General features: G+C 37.7%; 1 protein-coding gene across 3 annotated transcripts in view; it reads right to left on the bottom strand.

Annotated features, from left to right (window-relative positions):
* sh3pxd2aa (SH3 and PX domains 2Aa) overlaps positions 1-15,483 on the bottom strand; it is an 83,366-nt gene that overhangs the window by 63,139 nt on the left and 4,744 nt on the right. For all 3 annotated transcript variants that reach the window (XM_056766907.1, XM_056766924.1, XM_056766915.1), the window contains exon 2: positions 9,267-9,347. In XM_056766907.1, coding sequence (XP_056622885.1) covers positions 9,267-9,347 — 81 coding nt within the window. The remainder of the gene's footprint in view (positions 1-9,266; positions 9,348-15,483) is intronic.

Genomic DNA, 15,483 nt, shown 5'->3' with positions numbered 1-15,483 from the left:
GAGGAGAGAGAGAGCATACGTTTGCGAAGTTCAGATGTTTCTTTGAACACTGCATTTGGGTGATGAATGTTATATAAACGTTGGATATAACGCTGAATTTGGAGACCGTTGAAACTGATATATGGAGCCGTCCCAGCGCTAAAAGATGCCGGACATGAACCGCATGCGGTGAGTAAAACTGATGTCTGTGTTTTGTCGATAATGCGTGTGCAGGTGCTTAAGTTCAGCCTACCCCTCCCCCCTGCACACGCAGTATGGTTTCGGAAATAATCGTACAGCTGTATCTATCTTTTATAAATGTGATCAAAGATTCGAAGATACGAAGTATGCAATACAACCCTATAGGTACTCAAGATTAATATGATATTGGTAGAAACTGCGTGTGTTACGGCCCCTTTAAAAACAAAAACAAAAGGTCGCATTGAGAATTCCACAATAAAATAGTTCAACAAATGTTTCAAAACAGAAAATAAATCTATCACAAAGTACAAAAGTGTGTCAAATTGACTCCCTCTGAAAACAAAAGGGACACTCTTGACCAACATCTGGGTTTAACACAGAAATTAAGGCATTAACTGCATTGATGCCATGTAAAATTCTCCACTGTAAATCTCCATTCTTTTTAGTTAATGGAGGTTTGCAAAAATATCTCCACAGTGGTTTTACATCTTCTTCAACAGTTAGAAAAGAATGCAAAGGTGTATCAACTTTTCCATGTAAAGTTTTCTTATTAAAATTTTTGACACAGGCTTTATATATTATCTTCTCATTCACCGAAAAACAAAACAGTATGCAGAGAGAGAGAAAGCATTCTTTGGCACTGGTGTACTCACATTTTAACAAGCACACTTCTCTCACAGTACAGCAGTGAGTAATTGTGTGTGTCCGTGGTGACTATTTCAGCAGCATATGTAGGGCAGCCAACAGCAGGGATAGAGAATTTGTCTCTTCTCGTCTGCCCACACCAAGATTTAGCCTCGTTCTCCTTTTTAATCTTCATACGGGGGGGGGGGCAGAATTCAGACGTGAACCCCAACAGCACCAAACTGATCTCAGAACAGTAAAACAGTAATGACACTGTCCTGATTTTGAATTTGTAATTCTATTCTATTCTACTCTATTATTTTCTTTTGGGGTGCTTTGGAGTACTTGATTCTGATCGGCCAGTTGCAACATTCCAAGGTATGCAACCGCACACACAGGACCATATGGTTAAACCAAGGAAGATATTTGGAAGAATGTTAGCAATTTTCAGTTCTGGGACATCATTGAACATTGCATGGTAGTCAAAGGTGCCCAAGAGCTGTTTGCTTTCCTTAAGTCTTCCAAATATCGAATTTTGTGTTCCATTAAAAAAAAATGGTAGATAGTGATGGCCCGGAAAAAGCCCCTGAAAATATTTTTCCAAATCTCTTTCTCTGTGTTCATTAGAACAAAGAAATGTATACATTACTGATTTGGAACAACTTGAGGGTGAGTAAAAAGGTTGTTTGGATTTTAATTTTTGGGCCTCTGAATGATGCTTAGCTCATGTAAGGGGAGGAGAGAGAGAGAGAGAGAGAGAGAGAGAGAGAGAGGGAGAGAGAGAGAGAGAGATCCAAAGGACTTCCCCCGGGAGTGAGGCAGTGCCCATAGAGGTAGTTATCTGTGACAGTGACTGTATGTGTGTATGTATGTTGCAACTATGTGCAGTTTGTGTCAGAGAATGAAAACCCCAGTAAAATCAGGTCATCTAAAAAAAAAAAAACTTTAAATACCCTGCACATTTACGGTGTCCTGTAAACCAGACTTGCTTTGCCCAGTATTTCTTTGAATTACAAACTTAATTCTCGGGTTAGCTTTGACAGCACTAAGTCAGTATTCCTGAAGTATATGCAATTATCACACAGTTAAGACTATTATAGCGTTTAAAATAGCTTTAAATAACATTTGGTTGTATTACAGACTGTTGAACACCTGAATAACCTTTCCTTCTAGGTAACATGTCATGTTAATAACATTTGTTAATATTTGTATTTCATATTTATAGCATTAGGTTTTACTGTGGCGTTTTCGTAAATGACACATTTTGCTGCCTTGACAAGTCTACTTACATCGCAGCGGCTTTAAACATTCAGAAAAAGTGCTTCAAAGACAGACGCACTCATTATTCTGTGGCTCTCTGAATAATTTCCATGTTTTGTGCCAAGCTTACTCCAGCACATCAAAAGAAAAGAGCCTACCCATCCCTGGCGAGAGCGTGTGCGTAACTGCACGGGGAAAAACTCCGGAGGGAAGCGTTTAAGCAAACAGAATTCTCTCTTTTGGGGAAAAAAGCTTTACTAACACCGTTTAGAGCCGTCATCCCGTGCACGTCCTTCCATTAGGGGGTTTTGTGTGAGGACTAGGCCAAACTTTAGACAGGACCAAAGTAAGATGATTTATTAACAATAAGCGAACTTATTCACAGGGTTTGTGTCGCAAAATCCAATGCATACAACTTCCTGAGGCACTACAGGTTTTGAAACAAAGGCTTTCCTAAATAGAGAGCTTAACCTTGCAAAAAATCTTATGCACTGCAATGCAAAAAAACTGAAAAACGTTGAGATAAAATATTGAACAAATATCAAAGCTGTTTTTCTGAAATATCGCAATTCCAAATTCACTGTTTGAAAAAATAAAATGGAAAAAAAACTTTTTTAATGATTTCCTACTGTGCTGTCACTGTTCACAAGCACTTTTTAATACTTTTACTGGTTTGATATTTGCAAAACCCACAAACATAAAGGGTGACTAATAATAATGATTTATGGCAAAAATAAATCCCGAAATATAGAGACACAAGGTGTCAGAAGGACAGCAGCGATATATTTCATTTAACACGGTAAAAATGGCTTCCCTAATAATTCTTTGACACACTTTATTTTATATTGACGTATTTTAGCTTTAGCTTAGCAACACTGGAGTTATTTCCATTAAGTTTTTATTTGTATGAATTTTATTCTTACATTTACAATCTCAGTCTGAAGTATCTTCAACTTGTTTTAAAGTGGTTTAAAAGTTGTAACTAAATGTTTAAAGGAGTCACTGCGGAATGGAAATGTTTTGGCATATTTATTATAAGTTCACAGGCCGGTTTAACAGCTCACGTCAAAGATTGTTTGTTCTGTGACTCAGTCTCAAAGTCTACGAGAACATCGAAGAACATCATAGAGGTGGTCAACCACAGTCTGGCACCAAGACAAAGAAAAGCCCAATACACCTACACACAGACCTGTAAGTACACTGACACATACACCACCACATCCACAGCACCACACAGATCAAACATTCGTGACTCCAGACCTTAAGTATCCATCATGATGCTGATGAACACACTTCCTGTTACACTAAACTTTACAGATATACAGCTGTGGAGACACTCCAATTATCTTCTATTTTGGTACCAACTTATTCTTAGATGTTTCTTATGGAATTTATTTGGAGAGACCAAACCAACACAACTGTTGTCATTCAGTAGAGAGATATAAAATGATTTTGAGTTAGGCAGCTGCGCTTTAAGAACGCTGTTAAAACAATCATAAAAACATCAAGATTTAAAGTGCTCAGCAAAAACTCACAACAAATAGCATTTATTCTTAAGGAAATTCACAATGGTTTAACTAAAATAACAATCTCTGAGTGCAAAGATAATTTATTTAACGTTGAATAAATGTCAAATTGGTTATTGTTGACATTGAATCAACAGTCAATGAAGCAATTATTTTTGCTATCTGGCATAGATTCTTATTTTTATTTGTAGTAAAACCCTTTAAACTGCAAATAAAGCATGGTTTTACAACAGTAATGATATTTGAAGGAAAACTATGGTTTTACAAATAATAATACATTTAAAAAAAGATTACCTATGATAAAACCATGGGTAAATTTTCCACGGGCAAAGAGTTTCATGGTAGCATGTTGCTAAGCTAACCAAGTAAAAGTCCAATAAGCCTAATATACATAACACATGCAAACTTTGAATAAAAACCCTTATGGCTTTATATGCCTTAAAATGGGGATTCTGTAAGATACTCAGCCCTATTACAGAATAGTAGACACAACTAAGATTTTTGATTTTTCTTTCCCATGAGTCGCTTTCCTTCTCTAACACCAGTCATCTCAACTTCAAGGAGTTAAATCTAGAAGTATGATGGAAACCACCAACTGAACGTCCTGGTTGGTAAAACACTAAATTTAGTTTCCGCTTCTTTTTCTTAGCACACAACTGGCCTCAGATCAGCAGCCAACGGCAACATCTCCCTTCATCACAGACTCAAAACCCTCCATTGTTCCTCTGAGCACAAGGCCACTGTTCTCTGAAGTGTAGGTGTCGGTCTTCTGACTAAAGCTCAAACCCGCTCATGAAACAAGCCTTTATCCAGCATCAACAATCAGGGCTCTTCTTCCCTTGCTAACCTCAGTACAGTTGGCAGTGTAGAGCGGCCATGAAAAATGCTGAGACCTTGAGTTCCTTCAGGCCATTGGTTGGGATGTGGCGTGCCTGCCGTGCCTTGTGGTTTAGGTCCCAATTTTGGACTTTAAGCCAGGCATGCCACGCCGCCTATGCATTCCCAAATCTAGACTGGATGACCCTGCGTTTGACAGAGCATGTACTGGATAAGATTATCCGGTTTCACTTGGATTCATGTTTGGGAAGTTTCAAAGGACATAAGGTCGGGGAAAAAGAGCCTGTATATTGGACTAAACTGCGGATGGTACAGATAACAGTCGGGTTTTGCGGACTGAACATAAATTATATTTTTTGATATACAAGCGAATATCAACAACTTTCCTAAATCTGTAATGTAGAGTTTTGAAGTCCTAGGAAATGTAGCCATCAAACAACTTTTACTCCAGAAGAACCGCAGAGAGTGTTTCAGTCAATATCCAGGAAATTTCACCATCATGGTTCTGCTTTAGGTGCAAATGAAAATAAAACTCAAAGCAGATGTCATTCCCACATCATTTTGACAGGGGTATCATCCTTATTTACCCTACATGATGGCATTCAAAGACACTGTAAGAGACAGCAGCTACTTTTATTTCACTCATAGCTTATCAATAAGCCTAAACAGAAACATGTTGTTTAATGACATGTGTTTTCTGGTTTTCTCAAAGTAACTAAATTGTATAGCCCTTCAAAGAATTGTTCACCCAACTATGAAAATACTTGCATAATGTATTCACCCTATGCCATACCAGATGTGTACAACTTACTTTCTTCACTTAAAGGGATAGTTCTCCCTAAAATGAAAATGATGTCATGAATTACTCACTCTCTAGTTGTTTCAATCCTGCAAAAAGTTCTTCATTTGGTTGAACACAGAGAAAAATATTCGGACGAATACTTGTAACCAAACAGTTCTTGGACCCCATTGACTACCATGATGTTTGCTTTCCTACATTCTTCAAAATATCTTCTTTTGTGTTCAACAAAACATAACAAATTATAAAGTAATTTTCCTACTATGGTAGTCAATGTGAACTGTTTGGTTACAAGCATTCTACTAAATATCTTTCTTTGTGTTCATCAGAACAAAGAAATTTAACAGATTTGAAACAGCTAGAACGTGAGTAAATGATGACAGAATTTTTATTTTGGAGTGAACTATCCCTTTACACATCTATCAATAATTTTATATCAAAATGTCATGTTGTCTCTTATTTTTAGCTTCAGATCAGTGTAGTGAATATTTTTAATTAAATCTATCAACGTCCACCAGTTTTCAGTGCCATTCTGTTTGTTTATGTGGATCTATATTACGTGATATATCATTTGCTAAATTCATATAATGATATATAAGCACAAAATGCAGTGCTCGAATTGATGGGGGACTGGGGGGATCCGGGACCCCCATAAGGCATTAGGGACCCCCATAACAAGTATAAAATAGACTTTGGGGGTCCATCAGATATTTGTATTTGAGTGAAAATTATAATGACAAATGTGATTAAATTCATATGGTAAATTTCGTGAATTAATTATTTATAATAATCTATATTAAGTTTGTTTATGGGCTAGTTGTCATGTCTTTGAAATTTTAAACGCATCACCCCACGTCTAAAGACCGCTAAGCGCAGGACAGTGAAAGAAGCATGTTCTTTTATGTAAGCCTGTTTTTAATAAAAAGTACATTCATATCATTATCAAACATATTGTGCATTTTGTATAAATTGTAGCCTATATTGCGAGACTAACCCCAACCAAAAAAAAGTTTTATGAGGGGGACTTGGTTCAATTTGAGCGCTGACTAAATGTGCATTTCAATAATGGATGTACGTGCTAGGTGTAGAGCTATGCGGTGCTGAGAACCATATAAGAAAATAAAATTACAGCGTTTTAGTATAAAATTAAGAAATCTAGAATGAGGGTGAAAAAATTATAAAAAAATTGAGTAAATTATTCATTTAAATGTGAAAATAACGTGTTAAAGCTACACATAACTTTAATATGATTATTGAAAGAGAAAAAAAAATAGGCACGCAACTTCTCAGGTTTAGCATGCTAGCAATCCAACATTATCTGGCTCACTGTTGAGGGCGCTAAAACAAACATGGAGAAGTTACATCTCCTAATTGTCCCCTTAAAAGGAATGTATCCTCACCCATCTCCATTTCTTAAAACCTCTGTCAGACCAGATCCTGCCTATACCCTTGTTATGATTTATCCTTCATTAAATTCAGATTCCCCTTCGTCCAAAGGAAACCAAAAAGCTATGAAAGTAAGACAAATTTAGCATAAATCCCCTCCTACATTATGCAGATGTCAGTAATCAGCAGTGTAGTATGATCAGAAGAAGAACCACTGAAGAACAGCCAGAGGACTTGACAGTAAGTCACGCCCACCTCCTCAAAGCAGGATGAGAGGAGTAACCTAACCAGCAGAGTTCAGCTCTTTAGTATTCCGCTCACAAAACATAATTCTGTACCTGTATATCCTTACAAGACTTGGTTTAGATTACAAAATGAAGGAGAATGTGAAAAAGATCAGAAAACGACAGATGCAAGCTTCCATTTGCTTCATTAAATGGCTACAAGACCGGCGTTTAGAATGGCCTTGATGTGTTTTTAGCTATACACAAGCTATGTGGGTGGTTTTCCCACAGAGACCAGAGAGGACAAAAAAGGACGTGGAACTTCAAACAAGAACCTAGAAGTACAAACAATACTGGCTTCCCAATATACATCCAAGAATATACAACGATCCCTTTTTGAACATGTACTATGGTGCTTGCGCTATAAACATGGCTTACCTGTGGGCAATTTGTGTATCTTTTGTGTGACTATAGAAACTTTAATGGTAATAGTTGCTATGAAAATAAAGAAGTTTCATAAATCCTTTAACAGTAGCATGCATGCCTTTAAAAGGTTATCAGAATTTGTTTTTGTTTGGACGACTGATAAACTCTGCTTAGCTAACAGAAACTACCCAAATGACAGCATAAGATCTTCTTGGTCAGAATGCTCAAATTTACTTTAAGCGAACTGTGAAGCATTAAGGGACGGTTAAACAATGTTTAACCATCTGCCAGCTTATAAACACAGCTCACTTATTTGATTTGAACCAAATGTCTGCAGTATGCTAATGCTAACAAACAGTGCACACACAACAACAGAGCGTTTTCTAACAGCTAAGAATCTTTGGATACACTGACCCAAACACTTTATAACCCCCTTTTATTGCACAGTTAGCGTTACAGTTAGCGTTCTTTGTGGACACGTTTAGAATAAGTAACGTGACGTCATCGTGACAGACTTAGAGGGCGGTGCAAAACTACATATTTTCAAAAAAGACAAGTTCTGGTTAACTTTCAATCAAAGCCGTCAGTCTGAATGAGCTTAGCCCCAACAGCTCTTGAAAGTGGACGAATTTATAGACACATTTTTTCCATTCAAACAGTCTAACAGCTAAAGCACGGGGGTAATAAAAGCGCTTCCCAAAATTCAAACCCAAACCTGCACACCTCCAGAATACTGTGAACCAGATCCCATCCCACAAAGCAACGATTAAATTCCGAACAATCAAAAGTGCTTAGCTACCAAAATCTTGCCACTGCTGTCAGCACTGCCGAATGCTTTATTTATACATTTCTTAGAAACGATCCCAGACGTTGACAGCTTCATAATGTTCATCCTTCTTCCTTACGTTTGTTTTTCTTCCAGCCATTTATCCCATACGGCAAGAGAGGAACTGAGGAGGAGGGAGCTGATTGACTGTGGTGGTTCGGCCTCTTGGTTTATCAATGGAGGCTTTGACTTTACCCCAGAGCCGCGGCACAACAAGGCCGTCATTACAGCTTATGTAAAACACTGACGTTTTTAACAAATCAACAATCTCCTTAACACACTGTGGAGAACACTAACTAGAGGCTTCATGGTATTATAAAGAAACTACATCCAAAAACCTAACTTATTACTACTTTTTTGATCACTATTTATACACAGTGCAAATATACTTATCCAGTGCTGTACTAACATGCATCTTACAACACATTCAAACAGACATGCTTACACTGCAACTAAATGTGCTCAGTCATCCACAATCTCTACATTTCTTCCCAGACTTTGCAGAGGGGCCCGGCTGCACCTGAAGGTTTGGGTGCGAACGCTTCCTTTCCCCTGTTCTGCTTCCAAAGCAAATACTGTTCCTGGCTGAGGTGTCCTGAGATCTAAACATTACAGCTCTGTTGAAGGGTTGCTCTTTTATTGTGTAAAATACACTCATAAATGTCAGTCCAGCAAAGCCCTCGACTGAGCCCTGTAGCACACGGCGGAATGCTACATTAAACAACATTAGAAGTGGATCAGGTTATTTTTCTTAAATCCTTATTATTGATTTACGTCCGTGTGGTTGGTAGATGCTTTTATCTAAAACAACTTGAAGTGCATTCAAGGTACATTTCATTAGTCAGTGGATTCAAACCATAGCCACAACACTCCACCAACCTATATTTTTGTTTGGTATTGTTTTGATAAAGTGTCGTGTATCATCATGTATGCCACAAGGAAAGTGACAGAAATGGGCAAACAGACGAAAACGCATGTAGCAAGCCAAACTTTGTCCTCAAATCTGCATCTTTTAATTCACTCTCTCTACAGCAACCCCAATAAAAAAGATTCAAATCTAGTGACACATGGATTCCTCAGTCGCTGGATGTCAAGTCGGCTATCCAAATCAAACAATGCATCATTCCCTAGAAAATTTCCAAAAATAACCAAAAAGACCAACGCTAAACATGAGTTACCTGAAGGTCGAAGAATTTACTGTATCTTCTGTAGATGATGTGAGAAGTGGAGTCTGAGTATGTGACATTGATGAGATACACCTGAAAAAAATAGAGGAAAGAGCATTAAATGTTAAATAGGTCTTGAATTACTATATCAAGACATAGATCATTGAACTATAAGCCACAAAACATACTATTCACAATTATGAACAACTTCATAGAACAAAACCCAGATAGCACAGGTATGTCTGTCCGATGTCAGCTAAAGATCTTGAAAAAATCTGCTGTGTAAAAACATCTGCTAAGCATCTTAGAAAGGGTTTTACACACATTCTTAATCATAAAAAATATGTATGACATCTGACGGGAAACATCTCAGAGACATATTGCAGTTGTATGTGTGCCATCAGGGAATGCCCATCAATCGTGGCTTGGACATTCTGTGACATAACTCATTTTAGAAAGAAAGAAAGAAAGAAAGAAAGAGGATTTTGAGAACCGTTGTTTAAAGATCAAAGAGCAGTATGCTGTGGTCACGAAACCCCACGGTCTAGTCAGGAAGTCTTTCCTGCACACGTATGGTTTCCGACAAATCCTTCTCTATTGTCCTGCAGGCAGAATGAAGAAATCTACATTCACAAGGCCACCATCAGGCACAGCGGATTTGTTAAACTTAGGGGAAACTCCTGTTCGCAAATGACATCAAGAATGAGACAATGACTGTCTCGCACCCGGCTCAACTCTAGGCTTACTCTGTTCTCATAACACAGGACACATGTGATTTGTCATTTATGACATGCTTTGTCATGTTATCTAATATGAAGTATTGTATATGAGTGTGGCGACGCTAAACAAAAATAATCCAATATGTTTTTGTCATTTTAGCGTAAACACAGTGGATTTGTTATTCTGTTGGATTGACTGCTCCAACATAGGATGTTCATGTTGACCGTTTAACCGTTAACCGATAGTAAAAATGTTGACTTTTAAAAGGAATGTTTATCCTTTGATCATTTTTTTATAATAATAATATTAATTAAATAATGAATTCATTGAATAACGCGTGCCACCAGTGTAAATTCCCCACAAAACTTTTTCAATCATACAACCCACTTCAATCATACAACCCACTATTGTTAAGGCCACATTCGTCAGGGCTTTACTCCTCCAAACGGAGTGCGTCAACGGTAGCCTTGCTCAAAGCTCATTGTTTTAAATGAAGATGCTAGCGCTCACAACGTAGCGTTAGGTAAATGAAAACGAAAGGAGCATCCCTAGTCCAACGTGTCGATTTCAGGCTCAACCAATGGTGTGAGTTTGGGTGGGGCTACTTGTTTGACCAAACTACGGAAATGTGGTTGGGCTGTTCGGGAGGTCAAAAAGGACAATGAACCTAGTGGGAAAATGTAAGACTTGAGAAGATTTCACCCATTGCTCCAGAAAGTAGTACCAAAGAAACTCGCCGATGGGCATTCTGACCTCAACCAGTAAGCAACCACCTACCAAGCACCAAGAACATGTTTGCAACACACAGCAAAGCCTAAGGAATCACTCACAACACCCGAGCCATTCATCCATAAAACTGCCTATAACATGGACACGCCGCTCTCACATTTCCTTTAAAAAATCTATTTTTTGCAGTTCTGCTAGCGCTAGAGAGTAAAACTGATAAGCACATTTTAAGTCCTTTAGAAACCTATTCCAAGGCATCTGTACTTAAATACGGGTTGACCTAGTTTTAAAGTGCCAGTCAAAACAGTCCATACTATAGCTGAGATACACAGATGAACCTGCTGCAACATACAAACAAATGTCTGTCTTAACATACACACGACCATGCTTTTTATTTATCTGGTTTATATTCAGCACATTTAGTGACAGCAAGTACATCTTGTAAGTGTGCGATATTAGAATTATGAACATGATGCTCCGATTGCACCTTTCTGGCAATAAGCCTTTAAATAAACACCAATTGTCCAATAAAGCAAAATCCAATATAATCTCACCCAGGCAGGGTGATGACCTCTCGCCACGGTATGGTCTGTTACGTCGAGGCTGTGCCTTAACTTTTTTGGCAAATAGCACTGGTGCTAGAGAGGTTTTAAGTTCTGTAGCACAGGCAAAACAGTTGTACCACAAGTATAAAAGTCTTTAAAAAATATGCAAGTGCAGTTCATCACATGAATGGGCAGGTAACTGAAAAATGACATTCATGTTACATACAGATGGATAAATTCGCGCCACATCATTTTTAATCTACCAAAATTTGTTTTAATTTTCTTTATTTGTTTAAAAGTTCTGTGTTTTTAATTTTTTACATTAAAATATATGGTGGTTTATTTGTTTAGAATACTTTATTATTTACTATATTAAAGCAACATTTTGTAAAAAACAGTCACTAGATGCCGCACAAATAAAAACAACAACAATTGCGGAGCTTGGTGATGCTGTGAAGGAGTATGGAATGATGGGATCTGTTTACTTCAACTCCACCACTGATGGCCATTGATCAGACGGGAACGAGAAATCATGGTTAGCGGATGAGGTAAAGTAATAAAGTTTTATAAATGTTGAGTATAACTGGGGTCCATAAACAAGTGACTGCTCGAAACAAGCTAGTGGCTTGCTAGATATGAACGTAGATATGATGCCATTGACAGGCGACTGCATTGCCTGTGTCACTGTATAGAATGGCAATTTTCTAGATTTTTAGAAGGAGTTGAAAACATTTGAGATGTTTTAAGTACTCAGCTGAACAAAATATATAACACTGGCTAATTTATTCATAGCACTGACCTATTTTTAGTAGCACGTGCGACATATATGTGTCGTAATGTATCCGAGTATGCATACTCCCTTGATGAAACTTAACCATTTTATTTACAGTAACCATAGTTCACACAATAGAGGGTTTTACGACGCGTCATCAATCCGGAAGTCGGCCATGTTGGAGGCATTGAACGTAAACACTGCTATTGAACCGAATGGATATCGCAGATATTGCTGGAGAAAAAAAGATATTCTTCTTTAGAAATAACTGAAATTAGTAAAACAACGTCTTATGTAGTACATTAACCGTTCAATCCATGCTGTTGTTTAGATCTGAATATCTCCAATATGGCCGCGCATCTGGGTAACTGACCAAACCGTGACGTAGGTGCAAACCCTCTATACAAATGGTAACACAATGCTAATCTTTTACTTTAATAAAACCATGGTTCATTTCTCAAAGGGCTCCCTGAGGGTTTGTCGAAAAAATAGGATGCCCTAAAACAGTATTTTATAATACAACAACAAAAAATATTTATTATTTATGTATATATTTTGTGGCTATCCTGTTCAATGTTCAAATAACACTGTACTTCTTAAGTGATAAATAACTGTCGACAAGCACTTTTTTTGCAAAACCCAGTGATAAGCATTAAAGGGTGACAAATAATAATGATTTATTAAAATCATAAAATGTGGAGATTTCAGAAGGACAGCAACGAGATATATACTCTAATAAATGAAAACAATTGGCTATATCTAAATACAAATATATTAATACTGTCTAGAAAATTGTGTCTAGTGGTTAAACTGTACTTGTTGAACACCCACACCAATTGTTTTTCAAATACAGAGTACAGTTTGACACAGCCACATCATGTAAAAATCATTTTTCTTTCAAGTGATATGACAAAAACATTTAAAGCAATTATAACCCTGTTTACACTTGAATGTTTTGGTAAAAAAAAAACATTAAAAACAAACTAGGGCAAAAGAAAAGTCCTCTAAATTATGAAATTGATTTTTGATGTACTGTGCTTTTACATTAGTAACAATAACCACAAGAACTTTGCTATTTAAAAGGCTACGGTTACCATTTTTAAAAGATATTTCTGTAAATGCTGAAAAACTTTTTCATTTTCACTATTAGTGGATAGCTGATAGCCGATCCTCGTGTGAAAGTCTGGCTTGTTGAGTTTTTCCTATAGGTTGAGCACAGTCTGGCCTCAATTATTAGACGAGCAAAGTGTTTGATTTACCGTGTCCTCATATAACAGGGGCATGAGTTTAGTCGTGTATCAAATATTATGTCACGCACAATAAAGTGGGAAACTGCCTCAGCATTTTTGCGCGTAATGAAATATGAGCGATATCGTACAAAACGGGCAGATGTCTGTGGTAGAGCTTGACAGAAGGGGACAGAGAGAGACAGTGGAATCTCTGAAGTGTGACGCGAGACAGATATCTCACATGCTTATGTGAGTTTTTTCGTTGTGCCAGATTGAAGTGCCCCCCCTATCAAGTGAATGCTGGGAAAGACCTTGGCTGAACCACATCGTGCCGTTTCCCACAGCATGCATGTGCAGCTATCCAAACAGAAACATGCTTATCACACACGGCGTGCCGCGGAATGAGGTGTGTGTAAATGTGTGAGAGAGAGAGTGTGAGAACGGTTCTTTAAAGAGCAAGTGCTACAAAGATACTCTGTGCCTGTGTGGGTGTGTTCAGGAGTTATTTAAAGATCATTGACCGGACTGGCATGTTTGCTCGCTGAATCTGCCCTTCCTTGCCCAACTGTAATTTGTAATTTCACAGCAAAGGGCAGCCCTAAATTTGCCGGTGTGTGTGTCAAAGATGCACATTCAACAACCATGTCTTGATTGGCCGATGGAACCGTCCTCATGGCAACCACATTGGAAAATAGGATTGCCGAAAGCCCACGCCCAGAATATCAAACGCAACTTTGCTATCCCGGAGAGCTAAAATAACATTTCGGACTTTGGCGGTGCTCTTGAAACAGAACCAACTAAACCACTGGAACAAGTATGCACTATGCACTTCATTATTTAACAATGAGCAACAAATATGAAAATCAAAATTTAATGTGTGTAACCAAACTTTTCTGGGGTACCATTGACTATCATAGCAAGTGTACTAAAAAAGAACAATCACACTAACACATCTAGTCCACATCTAGCACACAACTTCTCATTCACCTTCTGTTTTCAATGGCATGCAGTGCTCACAGATAAAAAACCTGTTTTAGGTTTTTCAGAACCTGCAGGCAATCATCAATAATCCCCAAAATAGGGAACCAGAAAAAGCTCATCAACCACTGATAAAAAAACATAACATGTAGTAATATAGTATTATGCATTTACACCACTTATAAGAAGTCAGTTTAAACACTCTTCAACCAGGTCTGAATATCGAGACGTGATGCTAAAACCAAAGCTTTCTTTTATAAATATGCAGCAGTAATATGTAAAAAATCCACTCCATCACATATTTTCAAATAAACATCAGCTTTGCAATATATGCAGCTTTTCTATTTATACAAGAAGGTGAAAACAGAGAGAGAAACTTACTCGTGAAGGTCTTCAGATTTGTCAAATAGAAAAGGATGAGGAAACCTTTAGCAGTCTTGGTGGGGCTTAAAGTACAGGCCTTACCACTAAAGCAAGTCAACCCCGCCTAAAGAAACTATTTAGAGATCGAGACATATAAAAGCCTATCCATCTACCATATGTCTGACTGTACCACATTCAGACCTTCATAGAATTCAACTATGCTCCAATCCGTAAGTTTCTCTTATACGTCGTCATCTCTGTTTGAAACTGCATGTTACTTTATGTTCTTTTCTTGATGTCAAATTATGTCCGACTAACATTTTCTGACAAATTGTACCCAACCGCTCAACTTATCCATCATTATTACAAGTTAACCGTTGTGAACCGAGGCTGGTTCTAACCTTAATAAATAACATTTTGTTGTTTCTTTTAAGCAAAAAGTTACAGATTGCATCTTTAACAAACAAACTGGCCAGCACTTAGGTTGTCATATTTCGTTCTCATTAAAATAAAAAATGAACCCCTGCCCACAACAAACAATTGCCTACAACATCTCTAATATCTGATTATGTGACATAAAAAGCATTGTTTGTCCTACGAGGACATTCCCATAAAATAAAAAGGTCGGCACCAGCACCTACTGTAGATCTCAGGGGGTGAATGTTTACTGCACAGTTTATGATGCATAACTATAGGCGGGGTCACTGGTAATGAGCTTCTCAAAGGCTCATTTTCCCACAGGCATTAATAAATCATTAATTAAACATTACATGCATCCACCTCATGGATTCATGCGATCAACATTTCTGCTGAAAGCCCCCTCACATCTCACAACATCTCTGCCTAATAAACCCGTGACAGGATCATTGTTTTGCATTTTGTGGTTCAGTTCCAGT

This window comes from Triplophysa dalaica, chromosome 2, assembly GCF_015846415.1.
Source record: "Triplophysa dalaica isolate WHDGS20190420 chromosome 2, ASM1584641v1, whole genome shotgun sequence".
Taxonomy (NCBI): Eukaryota; Metazoa; Chordata; class Actinopteri; order Cypriniformes; family Nemacheilidae; genus Triplophysa; species Triplophysa dalaica.
Note: the sequence above shows the minus strand (reverse complement) of the source record. Positions and strands in the feature narration are given on the sequence as shown.